The 21,325-nt window shown below is 37.5% G+C and overlaps 1 protein-coding gene across 1 annotated transcript in view; it reads right to left on the minus strand.

Annotated features, from left to right (window-relative positions):
• The window catches only part of ctnnd2a (catenin (cadherin-associated protein), delta 2a), a 327,752-nt gene that overhangs the window by 173,393 nt on the left and 133,034 nt on the right, over positions 1-21,325 (minus strand). The window contains exons 4-10 of the mRNA XM_030123463.1: positions 17,489-17,523; positions 16,546-16,650; positions 12,343-12,515; positions 6,423-6,477; positions 5,687-5,906; positions 3,856-3,973; positions 1,924-2,056 (exon numbers count right to left, since the gene is read on the minus strand). Of these exons, the coding sequence (XP_029979323.1) occupies positions 1,924-2,056; positions 3,856-3,973; positions 5,687-5,906; positions 6,423-6,477; positions 12,343-12,515; positions 16,546-16,650; positions 17,489-17,523 (839 nt within the window). The remainder of the gene's footprint in view (positions 1-1,923; positions 2,057-3,855; positions 3,974-5,686; positions 5,907-6,422; positions 6,478-12,342; positions 12,516-16,545; positions 16,651-17,488; positions 17,524-21,325) is intronic.

Below are 21,325 nucleotides of genomic sequence, written 5' to 3' on the forward strand. Positions count from 1 at the left end.
TAAATTATCTACTAAAGCCAAAGCTATACATCTATATTTGATAAAGGTCTTTGTCATTTATTTTATTCGCTTGGGGATTATGTTTCCTATTCATCACATCTAATATTTACACTGGGCTGTATCACTCAAACTCCTCATGCGAAAAGCACCAAGTGAATTTCTGTTTTGCTGCAATTTCTGTTTTACCCAGCTTAACTTCAGTGCAAAATAGGTGCCGCAGAACTGTTAGATACCTCTCAAAACCTGCTACTCAGATAAATTATACTGTTCTTTTTCCTGGAGAATGTCATCCGCTGGGAATCAAACCTTTGACTAGTTGCATCCTCAAATAATCCTCAATTTCAGAATGTTGTTCGTATAACAAGCTGCCAAAATCGCAGACATCTGCAGTTTTACAGGTTTCCTGTACTGCTAGATATGTTCTTAATTGTACTGATACAACGAGAATACTTGGAGGTCCATGTACATGAAAGCAAATTCTGCTCCACATGACCCAGGCCTGCTAATTACAGTGACAGTGAAACAGTCTAAGATCTTTTTTCCATTGGGACATATTCCAACTCAACCCCTTTCCTCCTCATTTACAATTTTAAGGAGAGACTAAACCCCAGGCGATGCTTTAAGATCGCAGTTATGCCCCCTGGGTACAGCTTGAAGGTCATATACTTCATCAATACAGCTCCAAGTTTAAAGGGCTAATCAATTAAATGTACTTCTAACCTTCAAAACACTACCATCTTGATTAATCAATATTAATCCTGTCAAATGTGTCATTCCAGTTTCATAAGATGAAAACAAATCTGCACAAAGTCAAACTGTGCCAAAGAACTGCACAGCAAAGCCACCAATTAGGTTTTTAGCAGAGCCCAGTTTGAGTCGGTCAGTATATATTGACACACAAGGGGTTTTCAGAACGTCCATCTGATCTTAATTTACAGTGTTATCATGTACATTCACATGGACATGATAAATCTGGAAATCACATTTTCTGGGACACAAGAAATCGCTTACAATAGCATAACGCACAGATAAGCTTCTTCATATGCTCTCAGACACAAGGCACACATATGAATAAACAGGCTTTATAAACACTTTTATCCTCAATGGCATTTCTAATTTCATAAAAGCCTTTAGACAGTAAAATTGTTGCTATCTGCAGTATTTAATTCAAGCCTTCCCAAACAACCAGCCTCAAATAAAAGTTTACACTACACTACTATGGATCGTAAACAGTTGCCGCAACACATTTTCATTTTCAGTTTGACTTTCAGCCAACTCAATTTTGTAGAGTCAAGAGAAAAAGACATGGACTGCAGGAGCAAATAAAAGTCTAAACCTGAATGCTGCCTGCATTTAAACCAGTGTCATTCAGCTCCCAGACACAGTCAATAAATCTTATTCAATGGCACAATTGAAATCAGAATCATTTAATTCTTAGTAAAGCTATCTGGTAATTACATCAGACCTGCTAATAAGAACTGCATAACCTATAAATCTAACATGCTGAACAGCTAGTCTGTGCAATCACTGGAAGACTACTTTGTTAAAGGCTGCAACAAAAGAAACTGAAATCTTATGAAGCATTTATTAGTGCTGTAATAGACACAACATAACGTAGCTACAGAACACATGCTTTTTCAAAGGCTGACAAATTCAACAGACTCATAAACTGAGCACATTTATTAGAATGGGAGTGAGATGCACGGAAACACGCAGACAAATACAAGGATTTATTGATTTTGTGATAAGATTTCGTGGATCCTCTTTGCATGGTCAGCACAGCTGGGTCCAGAGCATCTTTGGAAGTGAGGCTAATCTAATAAGAATGATTCACTCCTGTGGTAGAATTACAAAAATGTCTGGGTTTAGATGGACAGTGTGAGCATGGGATTCGGCATGAGTGTGTAGTGTGTCTGGTCCTACCTGCCAGACTTCCAGGTCTCTGCAGTGTAGCAGTAGCGTAGAGCTCGTGGGAGATCTTGTACTGGTCAGAAGCGTGGTGAGCTGCCAGCCGTTTAGGAGACAAAGTGGCATAGCTCCCTATGCCTGAACTCATCTGCAAATCCATCAAATATGGTTAGATTACAGACTGAATGTTATATTTGGTAAACTGCTGCAGTTACTGCCTGATCAATTAAATACACTAGCTGTTTTTTCTACATCTTTGCAGTTCAGATAATGAACGATGTATTTTTTTCTATTTACTCTGCAAATTAACTTGTGCGTCTAAAACAAACAACCATCAGTGTTTGACACAAGCATCTAGTTGTAATTGCAGAATGATGAGTGAATGCAGAAGGGAGTCTTAAATATCTTATAATAATGATATTTGAAAAAGATTACACATTTGAGGAAATATAACTGGCTTGTACACGCAGATCTCTGTTGAAAGATATGACTCACTGTGTAATTTCTCTGAAAGAGCACCAGGTTTGTCATGATTAAATATCTGGTAAAGGGGGAAATAGTATAACCTTCCATACAACACATAAATGGCATCAATAAAGATGATGATAACATAATATGTACCTAAAATGAGTAAGTGTTAAAAGTATCCATTAAGCTGGGTTCAAACAAGACTTACAATGATGCATTTTACACTGTTAATTCTTTATTTATAAACATGATTCTTCCTCTATTATGTTGCTCATAGTTGTCCCTGGCAGATCAATGTCTACAGATTCGTCAGAGTAGAACACTATCTTTTCTGTCACGCACAACAGACTGAAATTTACATGAAACCATATGACAAATGTTCCAAACATAGTGTGAAACTGGCTGCAGGAAGAAAATAAAACTGGCATGACTTAATCGATGAAGGGATATTTTTTTTTGCACACAAGTTAGACCTTGACATGTTCTCACAATTGAATTAAATATATTCCCAAGCACAAGTGTGTTATATAATTCAGATTTTCAGGATTTTTATATTGATTTGACTCCTTTAGCTTTTTGATATGTGGAGAGCATTAAATTGCTATTTTTAACTCAAAGCACTGGTCCAGCTGCATATTTTTTTAATCACATGCATTTCTACAACAACAAGAAAAATTATATATTACAGTGTGTTAACTAGGGCTGCAACGGTACAGGTAGCCCATGGTACGGTCCGTACCTCGGTCCGTACCTGGGCCATGGTTTCAGTACATGTTTTGTGCATAAAGAGAATTGTTTTTTTTTCCCCCAAATTATAGTTTTATTTTGTTTGTCAGCAAAACCTGAATTTCACATTAAGAACTGTACTGAGCAATATAACACTTTCTTATTCTTTGACTATTTGTATACAGTTGTATAAAACAGGCATGTGCACACATAGTGCCCAAAGGGTGCTTGAGCCCCTGCCCTTTGCCTCATTGAAAAAAGTGCCCTTTTTATTTATTTATTTATTTTTTAAAATAAATTCCTGTTCTGCATAGGGATGTAAAAGAAAACAGCAGTAGAAAAAATGCCACAGTTATCGCACGGTACGCATTTCCTTGTAATAGCATGTCACGGTATTGTATGTGTGTTGAGTCTAAAGCTGCATCTCTGTCCCTGTCTCTCAGAGGGGCTTCCCCATGCTGCTGTCACTGTCACTGTCCAATCACTGTTGCAGAGGCATAACAGTGATTGGACATTAACTTACAGGGGTGGGCTCTTGCCTGCCTGGACAGGCACACACTCAGTGGCCTGTAAAGCAGTATATAAAATGCCAATGCAAAATCAATTGCAAAACCAAAAAAACACGGTTCATGAGGGTGGATTGTCTTGTGCAGGGCGGACCGAGTGGTCCGGTATTTTCCAGAGTACCGTTGCATCCCCACTATTAATCCAAAATTTCCAAAAGCTACTCCAGTATTTTACAAAACACTGTACCTGGTGAAGAGGGGATGATGATGAGCTTGCCCCTCCCCCTGCTGCAGTGGAGTTGGGTGGAGATGCCACCCTCAGGGGAGACCCACCTCCTCCTGCTGTTGTCACAGCAACTGTGGTACTGGAAGACAAATAGGGAAAGTAACCTAATTTGCCTGAAAAATGATGATTTCAAACGGCAAAAATGTACATTATATAAACAAATGGTTAACTGCGTCTTCTTGATGGAATACTGTACGTAGGAAGATCATGTGTTTTCACTAAATGAAAGCATAGACTTGAGGGTGATGAACTCCAAAAGTAATTTTCCTGTTGTACTCTATGCTGTTCTATTTAATATTTATTTGTCTCCCCTCTTATTCTGCCTGCAAAGAACCAGTGTTTACAAGTAACACATTTTCAATACTGGTACCAATATCAATATGTTGGCTCCATAGCCAGTCCTTAAAATATTTTTTCCAAACCAATTTTCCATTTTAACAAAAATAATTTTACAATACACATTAGAATACAAATGTTCAATTGTGTTTTCAGATCACTTGCATTTTTATACAACGCTATATATATATATATATATATATATATATATATATATATATATATATATATATATATATATATATATATATAAAATACCCAATTCCAAAAAAGCTTGAACACTAATAAATGTAAATCATAAATGAGATGATTGATTTGATTTGTTGAATTAATTTTGTTACTCTCATAAACCCATAATGTCTTCACAAAAGAATAAAAAAACACATTAAATGTTTGAAGTGAGAAAATGTAGCATTATAGAAAAAAGTTAATTTTGACAGCAGAAATGCCTCTAAAAAGATGGGATGGGGAAGAAGTAAAATTAAAATTATGTAGTATTAAAAAGAAACAGCTAAAGCAACATTTTGCAACTAATTAGGCTAATGTGGAACAGGTCAGCAACATACTTGGGTGTAAAAAGATCATCTTTGAGAGGCAGAGTGTCTCAGAGGTAAAGATGGGCAGATGTCCACCAGCAATTTTAGAATAATATTTCTAAGTAAATAATAAGATACTAAGTAAAAATGCAAAAACCCAGAATATCTCATCATCTACAGTATGTAATATAATCCACATATTCTGAGAATCTGGTGAAATCTTTTTGTGTGAGAGCCAAGGCTAAAAAGTGATATTGGATGCCCATAATCTTTAGGCCCTCATGCACCACTGCATTAAAACAAAGCGTAATTATGCGATGAAAAACACTCCATGGGCCCAGGAACACTTCCAGAAATTACTGTCTGCGAATACAGTTTGTTGTGGCATCCACAAATGCAGGTTAAAGCTCTATCATGCAGAGAAGAAGCCATTATGTGAACAGGATCTAGAAATGCTGGACATCTTCTCTGAGCCAAAACTAATTTAAAATGGACTCAGGTATAGACAAAAGTATGAAATCATGGACCATCCTACTCAGAGCAAAAGCCTGAATCTCTGCTGGTATGGGGGTACATTAGTGCCTATGGAATGAACAGCTTGCACATCTGAAAAGGCACCATCAGTGCTCAAAGGTACGTACAGGTTTTATGCTCCCATCTGAACTGGCATATTTGTGAATTTCATGACATTAAAATTTTGTTTACCATAACTTGAACTTGCCTTAATATAATATCATGAATAAAAATGCATAAAACCTGACTATAGTGAGATTTATTCCTTAGATACTGAAATTTGGCATGAACAGCAACACGTTTTAGTAAATAGTTAGTGTCCCTCTGTTGCACCATCAGACTGTATTCCACATCAGCAGCAATACATCAAAATCAATGGCTGTGTCATGATAACTAAAGGCCTCTACCTGTATGACTTGGCCAAACGATTAGCAGGGGACTGTTTGCTGGGGGAGGAGGAGGAGGAGGAAGAAGGTAGGCGTTGGGTGGTTGAGTACCCTGGCGTGTCAGAAGCTGATCCCAGACGTTGAAGCTTGCTAGGAGAACCGGAGCCTGAACCCCCACCTCCTCCAGACAGAGGAGAACTGACACGCTGAGTGGGTAAGGTGGAGCTGGAGTAGTAGATACCTGGAGCAAAAGGAAAGGGAGAGAATCCATAAATAACGGAACTGTACACTCATGTATAATGCAGTAAGTTTTATTTTACCATAAAAAGTAAAAAATATATAGACGCAGGCGTAGTTGAAAATGTGTGACTAGAAAATCAAAAAATACTTCCTGAACAAATAAAACCAAGGTGGGTAAGAATATTTTGCCCATATCCTTTCCCACATACATGCAGCTCCAGAGAATGAAGCAGTAAACCTTAGCTATAGATCGTGGATGAGTAACACTAACATGAACAAGTAATACCTGTGCTGAATTTCATTAACCCAGGCCAAAATCCCGATTAAGGCTCTGAAACATTTTTGTAGTACTGGGATTTTTATTCCAATTCTCATGCATGTCTGTCACTGTCACTAAATGTCATCTCTGTGCATCCACAGTACTTCATGCTATGTCAGATTAATTTATTATAAAAGAATGCATCTCCATGAAGAGAAGCAGGGAAGCGATGGAAGAAGAAGAGTCTTGAGTTCTTACCTGACCCTGCCCCACTTTGTGATTGTTGCTGCTGAGCTGCACGACTGGATGTCACCTGAAGGGATGTGGGGGAACACAAAGCGAAGTGAGGGGAGAAGAGGGAGGATGTCATGACAAGAAAGATAGAGCGAAGCCATGGAGTGGTAAGAGGGGGTGGGAGATGTTGAAAGGAAGGAAAGGGGAAGACAGTGTTAAGAAAAATAGGATAAAAGAGAATAAAGAGTAAGGGCCATCAAAAACTTTTATGCACAATGATTCCAATCAAGCCTTTGAGGAGTACAAGATGAACCTAGAGGAGCTAGTAATGAAATCCCCACAGAAAACAGAGGGGTTATTCAAACAGACTCTCAGAAGCAGACCATGAAATCCAAAGAGCTGGGCTGACTGAAATCATTTCTGGTGAAGCCTCGCTGCACCACCTACTCAAAGCACTGTTAAGCTCATAGTTTTCATATCTTAAAGTTTATCATCTCTCATCATTTGTACGCCTACAAATTATTTAAGTAGGTGAATCTTTTTTCTTTGTGTGTACCAAGTGGTTGCTTTTGACTGTTCCCCGAGTTCTGACAGACTTTGGAAAAACAGCATTTTCCTACCATGCACCATGGTCGTGGAATAATCTTTAAAAAAACAAACTGGAAAACTACACACATTCATTTCTGTTAAGGATTTTAAAAGTATCATGGAAAATGCAGTGAAGGAGGAATATCACTGTTTTTCTTGATGCCGTTATGGTCAAATAGTTGTTATTGTGTTTTATTGTTCATTGTGTATCATGTATGTTTTTTGTATTGTTTCAACTTCATCTGGCTGCTACCTTGGCCAGGTCTCCCTTGTAAAAGAGATTCCTAATCTCAATGGGATTTCCTGGTTAAATAAAGGTAAAATAAATAAAAAGCAGAAAAGCACTTGGAGAGCCCAGACCTCCGGCAAGGCTGATCCCCCCCCAATCACCACCAAAATGTAATCATTTGTTCCTTGTGCCAGAATCAACATTTCCTGAAAATCTCATCCAAATCCGTCCATAACTTTTTGAGCTATCTTGCAAACCGACACACAAACAGACAAACCCTGATGAAAACATAACCTCCACCATTCCTTGGTGGAGGTAATAAATTATTATTATTATTATTATTATTATTATTATTATTATTATTATTATTATTAAACAACTAAATACATTTTTTCTCTTACACTGTTTTTTGTGTATGTGCAGTGAGGTTCGTTTACATCTTATTGTGCAATTAGTGTGGTATGTGTTGATGTGTTATGTATGTTTTTCTATTGGAAATCAATTTTTAAAAAAACACAAAACATAAAAATAAGAGGGAAAAAAAGTAGGTGAATTTGGCCCTGTCCACACCAGACAAGCATCTTAGGTGATCCGATCACAAGTAGTGGTCTAAGTACATCCCTTCACAGCTGGAATTAAAGAGCCTCTCCACATATATCTCTAGTGACCACTTGTTGTTGACCAGATCTCATTTCCTCACTCTATATGCAAATAGTACATCTCTTCCATTTGCAAAGACCAAATGTGTTGTTGTTTTTGACTTTAATATGACACCACTGAAGCGTGAATGAGACTGTGATAAAATGGTGAAGGGAAGGGTATTTTGTAACAGTAAATTACATTGCCTTGTTGTGTGTTCTTACAGATTGTAGACATTGCTAAAAGACCGTTGCCAAATACATCCCAGACCACCTCCCATGCATCTTCAATTCATCCTGTAAACAGCTGTACTTAGAGCCGTCTACTTACGACTGGATCATCCAAGATACATGTTAGTGTAATGTTATTAAAATCACATCAGTGAACTTTGTAGTTTTATTACTCATATATTGTTTTTGGATCGGCTCTATGCATATGTTAAGTATAAACCATCAGTCTTAAATTGTTTTAATTTCCAGCAAGATTAAAAAGAGATAGGCAAGAAGGGTGCATATTTGAGCTCATCCATTATTCTGAAATATGCTGTGAATTCCTTGCAGGGAAAGTATTGTGCCAGAGTGAGGCAAAATGAGCGTGTGAAAATCCGTTCTACGACAGATCACATGCTGCTCCATCCTAATATATTCTCCTGAGTCTCCAGAGACTGTAGGGGGGAGCATATGCCAGTGCTCCACTGAGCCTCATCTAGCCTTATGTTGATGCTCAGAGCTGTAAAGGTGATTCAGATACATTATTACTTGCCTGACATGGCTGCAGTTGTACAAGGCCACGTTATAGAAGCACACTGAGTCACCTTGGAGCACCGTCGCCACTGCATAGTCATGGCAGCTTTCAAACTCAGTATTGCAGACATTGTTAATGCCGGCAAAACACGTGTATTTTTAGATTTGCTTCATAATGAGGTGAGAATACACTATTGATAGACTGATGATTCAATAACAAACCCACACAAATATAAACAATCTGGGGTTATATCAGGGGGCTACATTTGTGCGTAACAATTTCCAGGTGCAAATATTTGCAGGTGCACCATTGTGGAAAAATGTCGCTCAGTAAAAAAGTATGCCTGATCAGCAAAGCTTCCCCAGATAAATATAGCAACACACAGCTACACAGTCTCCCATTATGTCCTCAATGGTAGTCTCTGGTTGTATTTTCAATGAGCCACAGACAGTATGCTGTAGACAACAGGCCTTTGGTTGCAGCACTGCTTTGTTTGCCAAGGGGTCATGGAAACCGACTTATCTCTTGCTGAGTGGATTAGCTTTCCCTTTCCATAAAATCTGACGTCTGAGTTTATTGAAGCAGGGACAAAGGGAGGGCGACACAGGGTGACACTTCAAATGTCTGAAAAATGGTAAATTCACAGTATGTTAGGGTATTTTCTGTATATGTTTTTGCTTGTTTTAAATTCAGTTACACTGTCTGTGACTTTACATTTTCTTTTATGCAGGAAAATACTTCCAACTTCAAAACTAACCCTTGAGTTGGCAGCTCTGTCTATATAAAGTAAATCCTAATTTTTACCCATTTTGACCTAGTTGTAGCCAAGTTGGATATAAATGACCCTCCTAAATATATTTTGTGGCTTGGAGCAATGTGTGGAATTGTTTCTTTCACTGCCAGTTCTTTTTGCAACTACTTTTAATAGCCGTGCTCCTACATGATAAGTGCAGTAAGTAAAAACATATCAATATTAAGAGTCATATCTACAGAATAAAAAACTTTTTTTCTACTAAAATAACTAAAGATCAAAATATTTGCATGTTTAAACAGAAACTTGACTTGTTCCTTGGTGCATTTGCTGAAATCCAGTGAAACCCATTACTTTGATAACATACATAAATAAATCACTATTTTGAAATACAGAATGTGTTTATTTGTTCCATTGCCCATAATTTTATCCTAATATTCCAATACTAAACTCCTACCTACTGCTCACAGCTAGAACTAAGGCTTATCTTGGATTACTGCAATTACTTGTGCTCTTACCAAGAAGTCTTAAGTACTTCAGTGTTCAAGTAACCTACAGTAGATATATATTTAAACATGTTATTTGTGTAAAATGTCACATTATCTTCTTACTGGAGTGCATTTGGATACAAGGTTATTAGACAGTAGATTATTAAAGGTGTCGAAACAGCCAGACAGAGAGAGAGAGAGAGAGAGAGACAGAGCTTAATCTGAGCCACTATCCAGAACAGTGTGTACCATAAAAATCTCCTATACAAGTCCCCTGTGTTAGTTTAGTAGGTTATGAAGCCAAGTGAGAGATCTAAGGCTGAAGAGTTGCAGGACACAAAACTATGTTTAACAACCCTATTAATGATCTATGTGTTGAACACCACAGATGCCGAATAGACATCATGATGCCAAGTGAGACATAAATGGAGCTTGGAGTGATGAAGGGTGAGGTGAATGAGTAGATGGATGGATAGATAGATGGATGGGTGATTCATCGGGTAAATAAATGATGTGCATGGATGAACTGTTGGTTAACTAATAGACAGAAACCTTGGCACGCTGTGTGAGGGAAAACACTTTTTCTGTCCCAGTCTATGTCATCTAGCAGAGCTGCTTCTTTTTTCTCCAGTAAAACACTGAGATGTTTGAGGTGCCATGTATCCATGCATTATTAAACCAGGGCCTCTCAGGGTTATAAATACCACACAGAAGAGCAGAAACATGCTAGACCTTCCACTTTCTCTCCCCCTCTCTCTTAAACAGTCACTGTGCAACTTAAAAGAAATGCACTTAAGTATGTGGTTGAAGCATTAAAATCAGCCCATGTGTGCATGCGTGCACACTGGATGCATGTGCACATGACTGCAAAGACACTAACAAAAAAACATGGGCTGCACATGCATGCTGGCTGCACCTGCCCATCGAGCAGCAGTGGATTGCATAAAGCTATTCATGAGCAACAAGCCCTGCTGACAACACTGGCCCCATTACAGTGACAAGCCAAAAACATCAGACAGGAGAATACACACACACACACACACACACTCATACTCACACAATCATGCTCACATAGACAGAGATGGTGAGCCGAGAGGATAGGGCTGGAAAAGGGAGGAGGGAATAGAGGACAGGACTACTGCAATGCAAGGGAAACAGCACAAGAAACTCTATAGAATGCAGAAGCCTAAACTTTAGCCTGTATGTACAGTATAGTCCTCTACATGTCAGTATATTTGATTCCTTATTTCTGAACACTTTTTTTTTTTATTTCATTTGTTATGAAACCAGCTCTGAACTTAGCTTTGGTGAGATGCGAGATGGGGAAATGAAAGGGTGATGTATTTCAAAGACTGATATTGAATCACCTGAGTCTTTGACAAGACGCAAGCAAATAAACAAAAACAGACGCACACACAAATACTAAAAGAAAACCCCCACTAACAATAAAACACACACACATTACATAAAAAGTAATACAAACAAAAGAAATATTCACATCAAACATGAGAGCCTTATTGAAAACATGCAAAAGATATAAAAGGCACCAAACATAGTCTCAATCCAAAGATTTATTCAGCGTCTAATCTAAAAATATCTGTTACTTTCAATTCACAGCCATCTATCACAAACGGAACCTTTTTCCCAGACACTGAGGAAATCTTTTAATGAACCGTCACAGCTGCTTGCATGTGGGTGTCTGTTTGGAAATGCATGTGAGTGTAAGCATGTTGATATGTTAAGGAGAATAAAATGTGAAATAATTAGATCTCATGAAGGCTACGAGGAAATCTGATAGGATTTCTGTCTTCATCAGCACACTGCTGAGTTTAATGTGTGACTTTGTCTCTAGTTTTAGTTCTCAAATCCTTATAAACAAGACACAAGCTGAGATTTCTCTGTGTGCATTTAATTGTTTCCTCATTTTTTTTGGAGCACCTGATTACCTGTCTCCTACTAAACAGTGTTAATAAATCACATCCTCTTCAATAGAGATAAAAAAAGAGTATTTTTTTTTTAAAAGAACAGTTGAAATGACATGACTTCTCTGAATTCTGTAATCACACTGAAGAAACTGTGTTGCTGGAAAAAAAAAGGTGCATTTACTGAGGGCACAGAGAGATGCATGTGTAGATGTAGCAGCTCTATGCAAGACACTGAAATGAAAAATAGGCTGAAAAATAAATCTGAGTGGTAATGCTCCCTAAGTATGTGATGGGAAAATCGAGTGGTAAGAAATCTGAAAATGAGCAAAAGCAATGTCCCTCAGCACTGTGCAGGTTTCTCACAAGTTTGCATGTGTTTATTAACTACAAAAGTGCAATGCTGTTGTACTTAGAAACTGCAAATAATTCACTTCAGGGGAGTTGCCTCAATAGTTGAATTCCTCTAACATCATTTGTCCTCTGGCGATAATCCCATAGCACCAAATCAAAGTACGAGCAAGTTTATTAAAAAAAAAAATTTATAAATATCTGTCTTCAAATTTCACGCAGTATTTCCTACCTGGTTGTAGCTGTGCACGGCTCCGCCAACCTGCCCGCTGCGCTGAGGAGTTGCTGCGGAGATGCTGTCGCTAAGGGCGAGGGTCTGGTTGCTATGGTAGCTGGCAGAGTACTGGAGCGAAGCCTCCGGGGTGGAGTTGAGCTGCAAGGAACTCTGGGAAAGAAGAGCTGGTCCTATCGATAGGGAGAGGATGGTTGGGTGGGAGATGGGTGTCAAGTTTTAGTTTGTGAATACATGTGTTTGCACATGTACATACAAATAAACACAATATATACAAAGAGGAAAAAGAAAGAGGGGAACGAGAGTGAACTAGAGAGTGAAAGAGAGTGTGAGAGAGAGAGAGATTAAGAGTCAGAGGGAGAGGGGGCGTGAGGGGGAGCGATTGAGAGGCAAAGAGTAAAATGGGGAAGAGAGAGAGCAGCAAATTTAGAGCAGATAGTGCAGCAGTGCAGCACTCTGTGAGTTGGAGATGGCATACATAATTTATTAGCAGAGGGAAAGAGAAGCAGAGGAATAGAGAGAATGGGAAAAGGAAGAGCAAGAAGATGGGGAGGATGGGAGGGCTAAAAAGTAGAAAGTTATAATAGACTGAACACCTAACAACTTGAAACATTACTTCCCCAAACATGTTAATTTTTCTCCTAGTAGCACTGGCTCGAATGACCCTTGTATAAGTTATTAGGAAGTTGTAATTGGGAAGAAACCACAGAACACTTTATTTTTGTTTTGTTTAGCCACTTATACAAGATATTAGAGGTCTCTCAACGACTGAAGTCTGTTCTGTTTTTCTTCCACATACTGAAATTGGGGATTTTGGCAATGCTCGTATAATAACTTCACTGCTCAGGCTTAGAAGCAGAACTCAAAATCTGTCATTCCTATGGCATCAAAAAGTCCTTGGTGCCGTATACATAAAGCATATTTATACTGATAATAACAACTTTATAGGGTGCTACTTTATATGGATTATCCTCTAAACATTTTGTAGACAGCTGTGTGTAAATACAGTTGTATAGTATTTATATATCTGTGAGTGTGTGTTTGTTTGTAAGGTTTGGTTTTACTGAGGAGCAGTTAGATCTATGACCCGTGTATTCTTGGCAGTGAATAAATATTTGATTAAGCTGCTATTTTTACTCTCCTACTCCATCACTAAATACACAATTTAGTACGTAATATTCACGTCATAACAGCGGACAGTGTAAGGAAACTGAACCCGGATGGCTATCTTTGTAAAATTTTTATCTAACTTTGACAATTTCAGTCCAGTTTTAAAGTCTACAATAACTGCCTACCCCTGAGCTCAATGGTGTGTTAGTTTCTTTTTTCACTCAATATTACAAAAGCTTCTTATTATTCATCTCCCATATCTATTTGCTTGCTCTCTCTATTTCTTCCCCTCGCACTCTTCCCCAAGAATCCTTTTCTTACTGCGAGTCTGTGCGCTGTGAACCAAGATCAATTCCTCTGCTTCTCGCCTTCACAAAAGACTTGTCTTTCCTCATCTCGATTCATCCCTTGCTTTTTATGAATTATTAAACAGCACTTTGTGTTACGCAGACTGAGTGGGAGCTCCCAATCTCATCATTGGGTCTAGTGTTTGTTGCGATGTGTGCGCTGTGTGACAAAAATTGTATGTTTCATTGTTTATGTGTGCGACATGAAGCGTGTGAACTGGCCAGTTGAGGGATTTAGACAAGTAATTACGTCTGGAAATTCAAGAATTAAATCAGGAATTAAGATGTTTGTCCATATGCAATGTTGACATGTAGTGAATGTGTATGAGTAGTCAGAAATAACTAAGAAACACTGGCGCTGCTAAGGCTTTTGGTCCTTTTAATACTTTTATGTCTTCTTTGACTCTGTACTGAATCTCAGAATCTCTTTCCTCACATGGATATTATACATATTTCAGCAGCTCTGTCAAATTATGATCAAACTCTGACTCAACTCTACAGAATGCTTACACATATGCTTAAAAACACACAGTTAAGGATTAAGAAATTGATATTAAGAGGATATAATATGCGCTGCTTTATAAATTTCATGAAATTTTTTTTTTTTTTTAATTCTTTTTATTTTATTTTTTTTTTAGGTTCCTGTGTCTCTCTACCATTATTTCTATGTGCAAATATCTGTCCCTGTTGTGACACTTATCAGCTACACAATCACCTGAAAGCAAAAAGCCTCAATGTGTTGTCCAACTGTGCACTAAAGACATCAACATTTCACTGTTTGCAGCTTCTCTATTTGCAGTGCTCCCATTTCGGGGAAACACACAGATACGCTGAAAGCCATGCTGAATTTATACCCACCCACACATAGTGATGCTTTTGGTGGAAGACCATTTGGAAAAAAAATTGGAAAAGCTGCTAGGTGTAGAGCACCCACAGTAAGAGTACTCACAATGAGAGTGGTGTGTATTTTCAGATAAAGTCAGATTGATCGGGTCACGACAATTCCTAAAGAATCAAATCATCAGGCAAGTGTTTTCCCTGCTTTGCAAGTGTTTGCTGCTTTTTTAAATCAAAGAAAACCAGTAATTTGAGATACATTTTTAGAAAAAAAAACCCTTTATAACCTCTTTCCTCTCTTGCCTGTGGTATCCTACATGTATATGTGCTAAACAAAAACCCATTACATGTCCTTTACAACACATCATAACACAGTACAGTTGTAATAGTTGTGTGTTTCCATAGTTACAGTCACGGAAAAAATTATTAGACCATCAAAAGTAATCAAAAACAATTGTTATGCAATCAAGTACTAACTCCTGTGTGTATCATGTGACTAAACATACAGAAAAGAAAACATGGAATGCCTTAAAGCACTGTTTTTGGCAGTACAATGACATAGCTATTGATGTAAGAACTGAAATGATTTTGGTTATTATCAAGAAAACAAGGAAAATGGATAGATATCAGCTCTGAAATTAAACCCTTATGAGCTATTTTTGTTATTATCATTATATTTATCCAAACAAATGCACCTTTAGTTGTACCAGGCATTAAAATGACCAAGAAATTGAAGAAAACAAGGGTGGACTAATAATTTTTTCCGTGACTGTATATAATAACAAATAATGTAATTGCGTCACAACCATCCACCACCCACTGTGGTAAAATACATTGCACGCTTTTGGTACAACATGTAGGAAAACTCATGACGTAGAAATGAGTCGAGCAACACTTATAGTACAGCTTTTAAAATGCCATCCATTAAAGCAATATCAACTATCAAAAAGGTCAGCAGACAATAAGTGAAAATGGGAATGCAGTCTTCCAAACCAATGACCTGCAAAGAAAATGCCAAGCACATTTAGTGAGCCCTCATACACCGACTTGCCTCTCAGTCACTGGTGTGATTCCCCTAGAGTATAAGAATGCAAAGCCACAAGGAACAGCAAATCTGTTTAACGGGGCACTACGAACCAAAGACCGGCAAAATCGGATTGCAGCAGTTTGTTCATCTGCCTGATGTCTCACTGGCTGTTAGCAGTTTGTCTCTACAGAAAGGCAACAACGGTGACTTTTCTGACAAGGATCCATGTTTGAATAGTTTTATACATGGTGTTTAACAATGTAGTTAGCAAAATGAGCAAACAGCAAGTAGACATTATTCTTATTATCTACACCCTGTCTTTAGGATGATTATCTTCATACATTTTAAGATAATTCAATATGCCATTGTCACCACTTCACATAAAACAAACTGAAAATGAATTGAAGCAATCTGATTGAGAGCTTAATGTAAAGGAAAAGATTTAGTGTTACATAACATGCATAATCTCACAGCCAACATAACTAGTGAGATTTAATTTTCTCCTTTTCTGTCAAAAAAAACCAAAAACCTCAATTACAGTTAATACACAAAGCAAACCCTTGATAAAAATCCAACAAAATGTGAATATTTTTATGAAGAATTTCTTTCTCTCCGAAATAAACCATCTCTTTATAAGCAATGGCTGTGTATGTGAATTTAGTGGGAGATTTAAATTCCTTTTGGACCTGGAACAAGATTATTTACAAGGCATTCATCAGACCATAAATTTTATTTACCATTTGTTACTAAGAGAACAAATAACTGTAACAAATTAGAAACACAAATTAATTTCGGTTTGTACTATCTTTAGTTTGTAAGTCAGATAACTCACATTTAATTCTTCCCCTGATACACCCACTCATGGTAGCGTAATGTACTCACTTTCTCCACTGTCAAGTATCCCTGATTCCTGGAGGGAACGAATGCAGGAATCCACCAACTCCAAACCTGTTGTCAGCTCGTCCTCGATATCCTTTTGTCCGTCTGCTGTGGAGGAGGAGAAAGGAAGAGGAAAAATGAGGACAATGAAAAGGTGAACCTCCATTTTCTACTGTTGCAGAAGGTGAGTCACACATTAAGGCCTGGTAACAAGTTAGGATATTTTGATTATGTGCTGGCAGGGACCCTGATAGGTCTGCTCTGGAGGATGCGTCATTGGAAATAGAGTGCAGTCAATTCAGCATTAAGTGTGTGTAAGTAGATATGGAAGTGTAGCCAACAGACAAGTGAAACAGTGTGTAAATGTAGATTAAAAAAACAGTCAACACATGAATGAGAAAATCAACCAAAGAGTCTGTAGTTGTGGTTAATTCACAGGCAAATTAACGCTGACCACTGTGATCAACACTGGCCTTGGTTTGACTCTGCTCTGGATGTGTGACTGTGTATCTCTGCGAGTGTGTGCAACTGTGTGTGTCTGCAATCATCTTTTAATCCATCAGGTATGAGGGTGGGTGCTCCTGCTCATACATTACTCGGATGCAGGTATAAATTCCAAATGCTGCTTGACACACAATTTTCCTAGTATGTCAATCAGACACGAGGCAGACCAGGCCTTGTTGATGTTGGGGCAATAAATCTAATCCTCTGACTCAAGATGTGTTTCAAATGTGGCAGAGACTTCCCCTCATAGCTGACAGACCTTTTAAGCCCAGGGATTTTACCCGTAAGAGTACACATGATAGATGCTTTAAGATATACACGACGTGATGAATATTCAATAGCTACTCTACGTGTAATATTTGCATGCATGTTTACATGTTTACTGGTAGTCATGCACACTCTATGCACATTCAAGACAAATAACGTTCAATGTAAATTTTACCTTGTGCGTTCCAGCGAAATTGCTCATCGGTTGAACTAAAAGAGAAGCAGATGAATAATATGAAAATTAGTAACAACAGATGATAGATGCAAAAGATGCTAAATAAGAGCAGCATTTTGAAATAAAATGAATACTTTAACAAAGAGATTTATAAAATATTACAAAAAGTTAAATATATTGAATAGATGGTAAAATCTTGAAATGTAAACAGGGTTCAGTCACCTTTCCTAGCCTCGTTCAGAGAGCAGACATTCAGTTTACTATGTTTTAGCTGCTTTACAAAGCTATTGAATTGAGTTTACAAAATGATACACCTACTACTGCATTTAATTATTCATAAAATATGTGCATTATATGAAATATATTTCCCAACCAATGAATATCTACAAAAAAAAAAAAAAAACTTTAGAAAAAGCGTCCAGTTGCTGTAATTTTTTTTTTTTTTAATATGTTGAACTGAACAATGTGACGGTGGAGGTGGCACATGGCAAGAAAATCTCTTAAATAAATAAATGCCCTTTCAGGTGCTAGCCAGCCATGGCCAATTACTTACAAAGCCACAGCATTTAATAGTACAATGCCATGTGTGCTCAAGTAACTGTCATTTTACTCTCAGACAGTGTTGTAACACACACTCATATGTATGCACACAAACTAGACTTCTTGCCCTATTGCCTTGATGACTGTCAATTGATCTGTGATTGATAGGGAGTTGAAGAGAGGGAAAAAGACAAAGGGAAGTGGAGAGAAACAGACAGGCAGACGGAGAAGTAAGAGACGAGTATTGAGTCGCCTGCTGTGTGATCAATGCAGACACGGACAGACTAACTGATACATATAGACTCTTTCATTTGACTTCATCTACACCATTAGACCGGCTGTAAGGGTTAGCTTGTTTGTGTCTACATTTGTCACATTTTTGCTGTTTGGTATTCTGCAAACCTAACTTTCTAATTGAATGCCTGTCAGCGACTGTGCTTGTGTGTCTTCTTGTCATTGCACAAGTTGTGCCTAAAACGATTGTGTGCCTTATTGTGTACACAAGTGTGTTGAGGTATATGAGGAGAGAAGGCATTTACACATGTTTAATTTGTCTATTTGTATGGTTGGCTGAGATGGAAAGAGTCTGCTTGAGATGAGAATTTTCTAAATAGCTTTCATATTTTTATGAGAAAGAATTTGTTTAGACAGTGGCTTCATTCAACCATGTGTCATTGTTCAATTACCAAGTAAACCGTGTTACATTCCTTTCCCACTGGACAAATATGCAAAAGGGTGCAATTGGCATTCCTTCCTGGGTTAAATGAGTAGTTGCAGTAGTCAGTTGGCTCTAGTTCTGATGGGCAAGTCAATTAAACCTACATTTTTTTTTTATTGACCTCTTTTCCAGCATAATAGTAAGACATTGCGCTTCAGGACAATGGTGCATAGCCAGGCTGCAACATTATTTACAACATTTAATGGGTGTGTATGTCTGCAAAAAGGGGACTTAGTTATAATAAACACATTTTGTCACTCGTGAACAGGTAGCTCATATCAACATTCAGTTGACGTGTCTTAAAGAAATGCATATGCAATGCAAGCCTCTTTATGGTAAAAAAAAAAAAGTCACCACAATGCACAGAGCTACTGTCATTATACGATTATCCTCTTATTACTGATGCATTATCATCATGATATAGTGATAACTCATGGATCCTAGTTATGCTATGGGAATATATGGAGCAGCTGAATGGAGGAATTCAATAAATAAGTTAACTATGCAATTCTTGTATTCTCATTTTGTCCATTTCTGACTTCAGGCAGTTTGTATAAACTGTCATTTCCTGAAGGCTTTTTCCTCAGTGTGACTCATTAGAGGTTAGATTCAGTGTGGATTCAACAGATGGATGCTGTTAAATTCTGGATAAAGAGACAAAGCTAAATTTTAGCAAAATGATGAGAACTGTTGCTTTAAGACCAAATCATTCCCATCTGTGTCCTAAACATAATTACATGAATATTGAAATGTTGAAACTACAGGGTAGCAGGGTTAATTGTTGTTAAATATTTATATATTCAGAACATTATCTTTCGCAGGTTGGAACTATTAACTGTAGGAATGGAAAATTCATAACCGAAGACAGTTTGGGATGTTTGTCATTGAGATTACTGAAACACTAATCAAGACTTGAAATTCTTACTTTAAACACAAAAGTAATATCTAAGCAATTCCATGAGCATTTCAATAAAAACAAAGGAACACAGACACTATCTTCTCAATCAAACACATGCAGTTAGCTACTCTTTATTAACTTTTAGCCTATACTCTAGCCTTTGAGCATGTTTGTGCAATTTCTGTTTATCTTTCCTTCCAGATGCAGTTTGTCTTCATTTTATTTTATTCAAAAGTATTTATTATTCAGCAGGAAATCCCGGGAATCCGGTGGTGCAGCACTAATGAGGGGACAAGCATGAATGCAGGAAAAGTCAGATCATCTACCTGAACAGAAATTGAATCATCTAATCACCAAATCACAGCAGCGAGGATGAAAAGGTTCATTGGGTAAATCCACTTGAATTGAGCACCTGACTCTGGTTGTTATGGTTAAGTGTTTTAATACTAATGAGTTTTAGGTGCACAATCATTTAATCTTTTCAACTGTCCATATCCTTACTGTCACTAGCTTAGCACTCTGTGTGTGTCTCTTTTTTTAAGGTAATTTTTGAATCCACATTCATGGAATAAAAAATACATTCTTTGCAGATGCAGCTTCAGAATCCATTTGCATAATCAAGCTAACAGCTTATAGGCCACTGAGTGGTCCAATGCAATAAGTTCCTGTTTTTGTCCTTGTATTAAAATAGAAACTGTATGAATTCTTAATACACAGTACTCACTTCATATGAATACAACTCTCCAGGTGGAAATGACTTTGATTCATGTACGTCAAAGTCAACTGAAATCAAAAACTTGTTAGGTGTTGGAAATACTGTGGTTCCAGAGGCAATAGCAGCATGATGGATAAAAAAAAAAGTTGGCTTTTGATCTAAAGGTTTTGACCTAAAGTTCGTTTGTTCTGATGCTTGCACTATCAAAGTCTAATTAAAATAAGGCAATTAATCCCAGATGCTGCTCTGTGGTGAATATTTTAAAAGGGTAATACTTTATGTCACTTTATTTGTCATTTTGTTTAACTGTCTGAATATGAATCAGTAAATCTTTGTTTGACAAAATTAACTCAAATAAATAACTAAATCATACTTATGTCCATGGGGTGGGGAGGGTCTTTGGCAAAAGCTAAAACACACATGTTGCCGGTTTGAAACTAGAACTGAGCAATATATATTGAGTTACTACATATACTCATGTTTTTGCATTCTGAAAGATTATTCATCGGGAAACCTTTCTTGCTCAACAAAATACGTTTCTTTTAATACATTAATTGTCAATGTGTTTCTCTAGTCATACATTCCATACTTTTAGTAAAGACAGAATATGTTTGAATCATGTTTTGCCCCCAGTTTATTCAGCCAGAAAATAATCAGTACAATAATTGCATTTGCTAATCATCCATAACAATGAAAAAAAATGTAATTTATTTTTTGGCCACATCGCCGACTCTACTTGGAACTTTAGCTGAGCATGTTTCCACATGTAGAAAGTAGCAGGTTATGTCTCCAAATTCATACTTTTTAACAATTCAGAGTTCAAGTTTGGGGCTGCTTCTTAAACCCAGCCCATACTACAGCACTTCTGCAGAAAGTCTATACTACATCTGGCTGATGCAAACACTGTTGCAGAGCTCTACTGACAGTGAAACAGTGTTAAAGTGCACTTGGTTGGAATGGGAAAAG

This window comes from Sphaeramia orbicularis, chromosome 20 (assembly GCF_902148855.1).
Source record: "Sphaeramia orbicularis chromosome 20, fSphaOr1.1, whole genome shotgun sequence".
Taxonomy (NCBI): Eukaryota; Metazoa; Chordata; class Actinopteri; order Kurtiformes; family Apogonidae; genus Sphaeramia; species Sphaeramia orbicularis.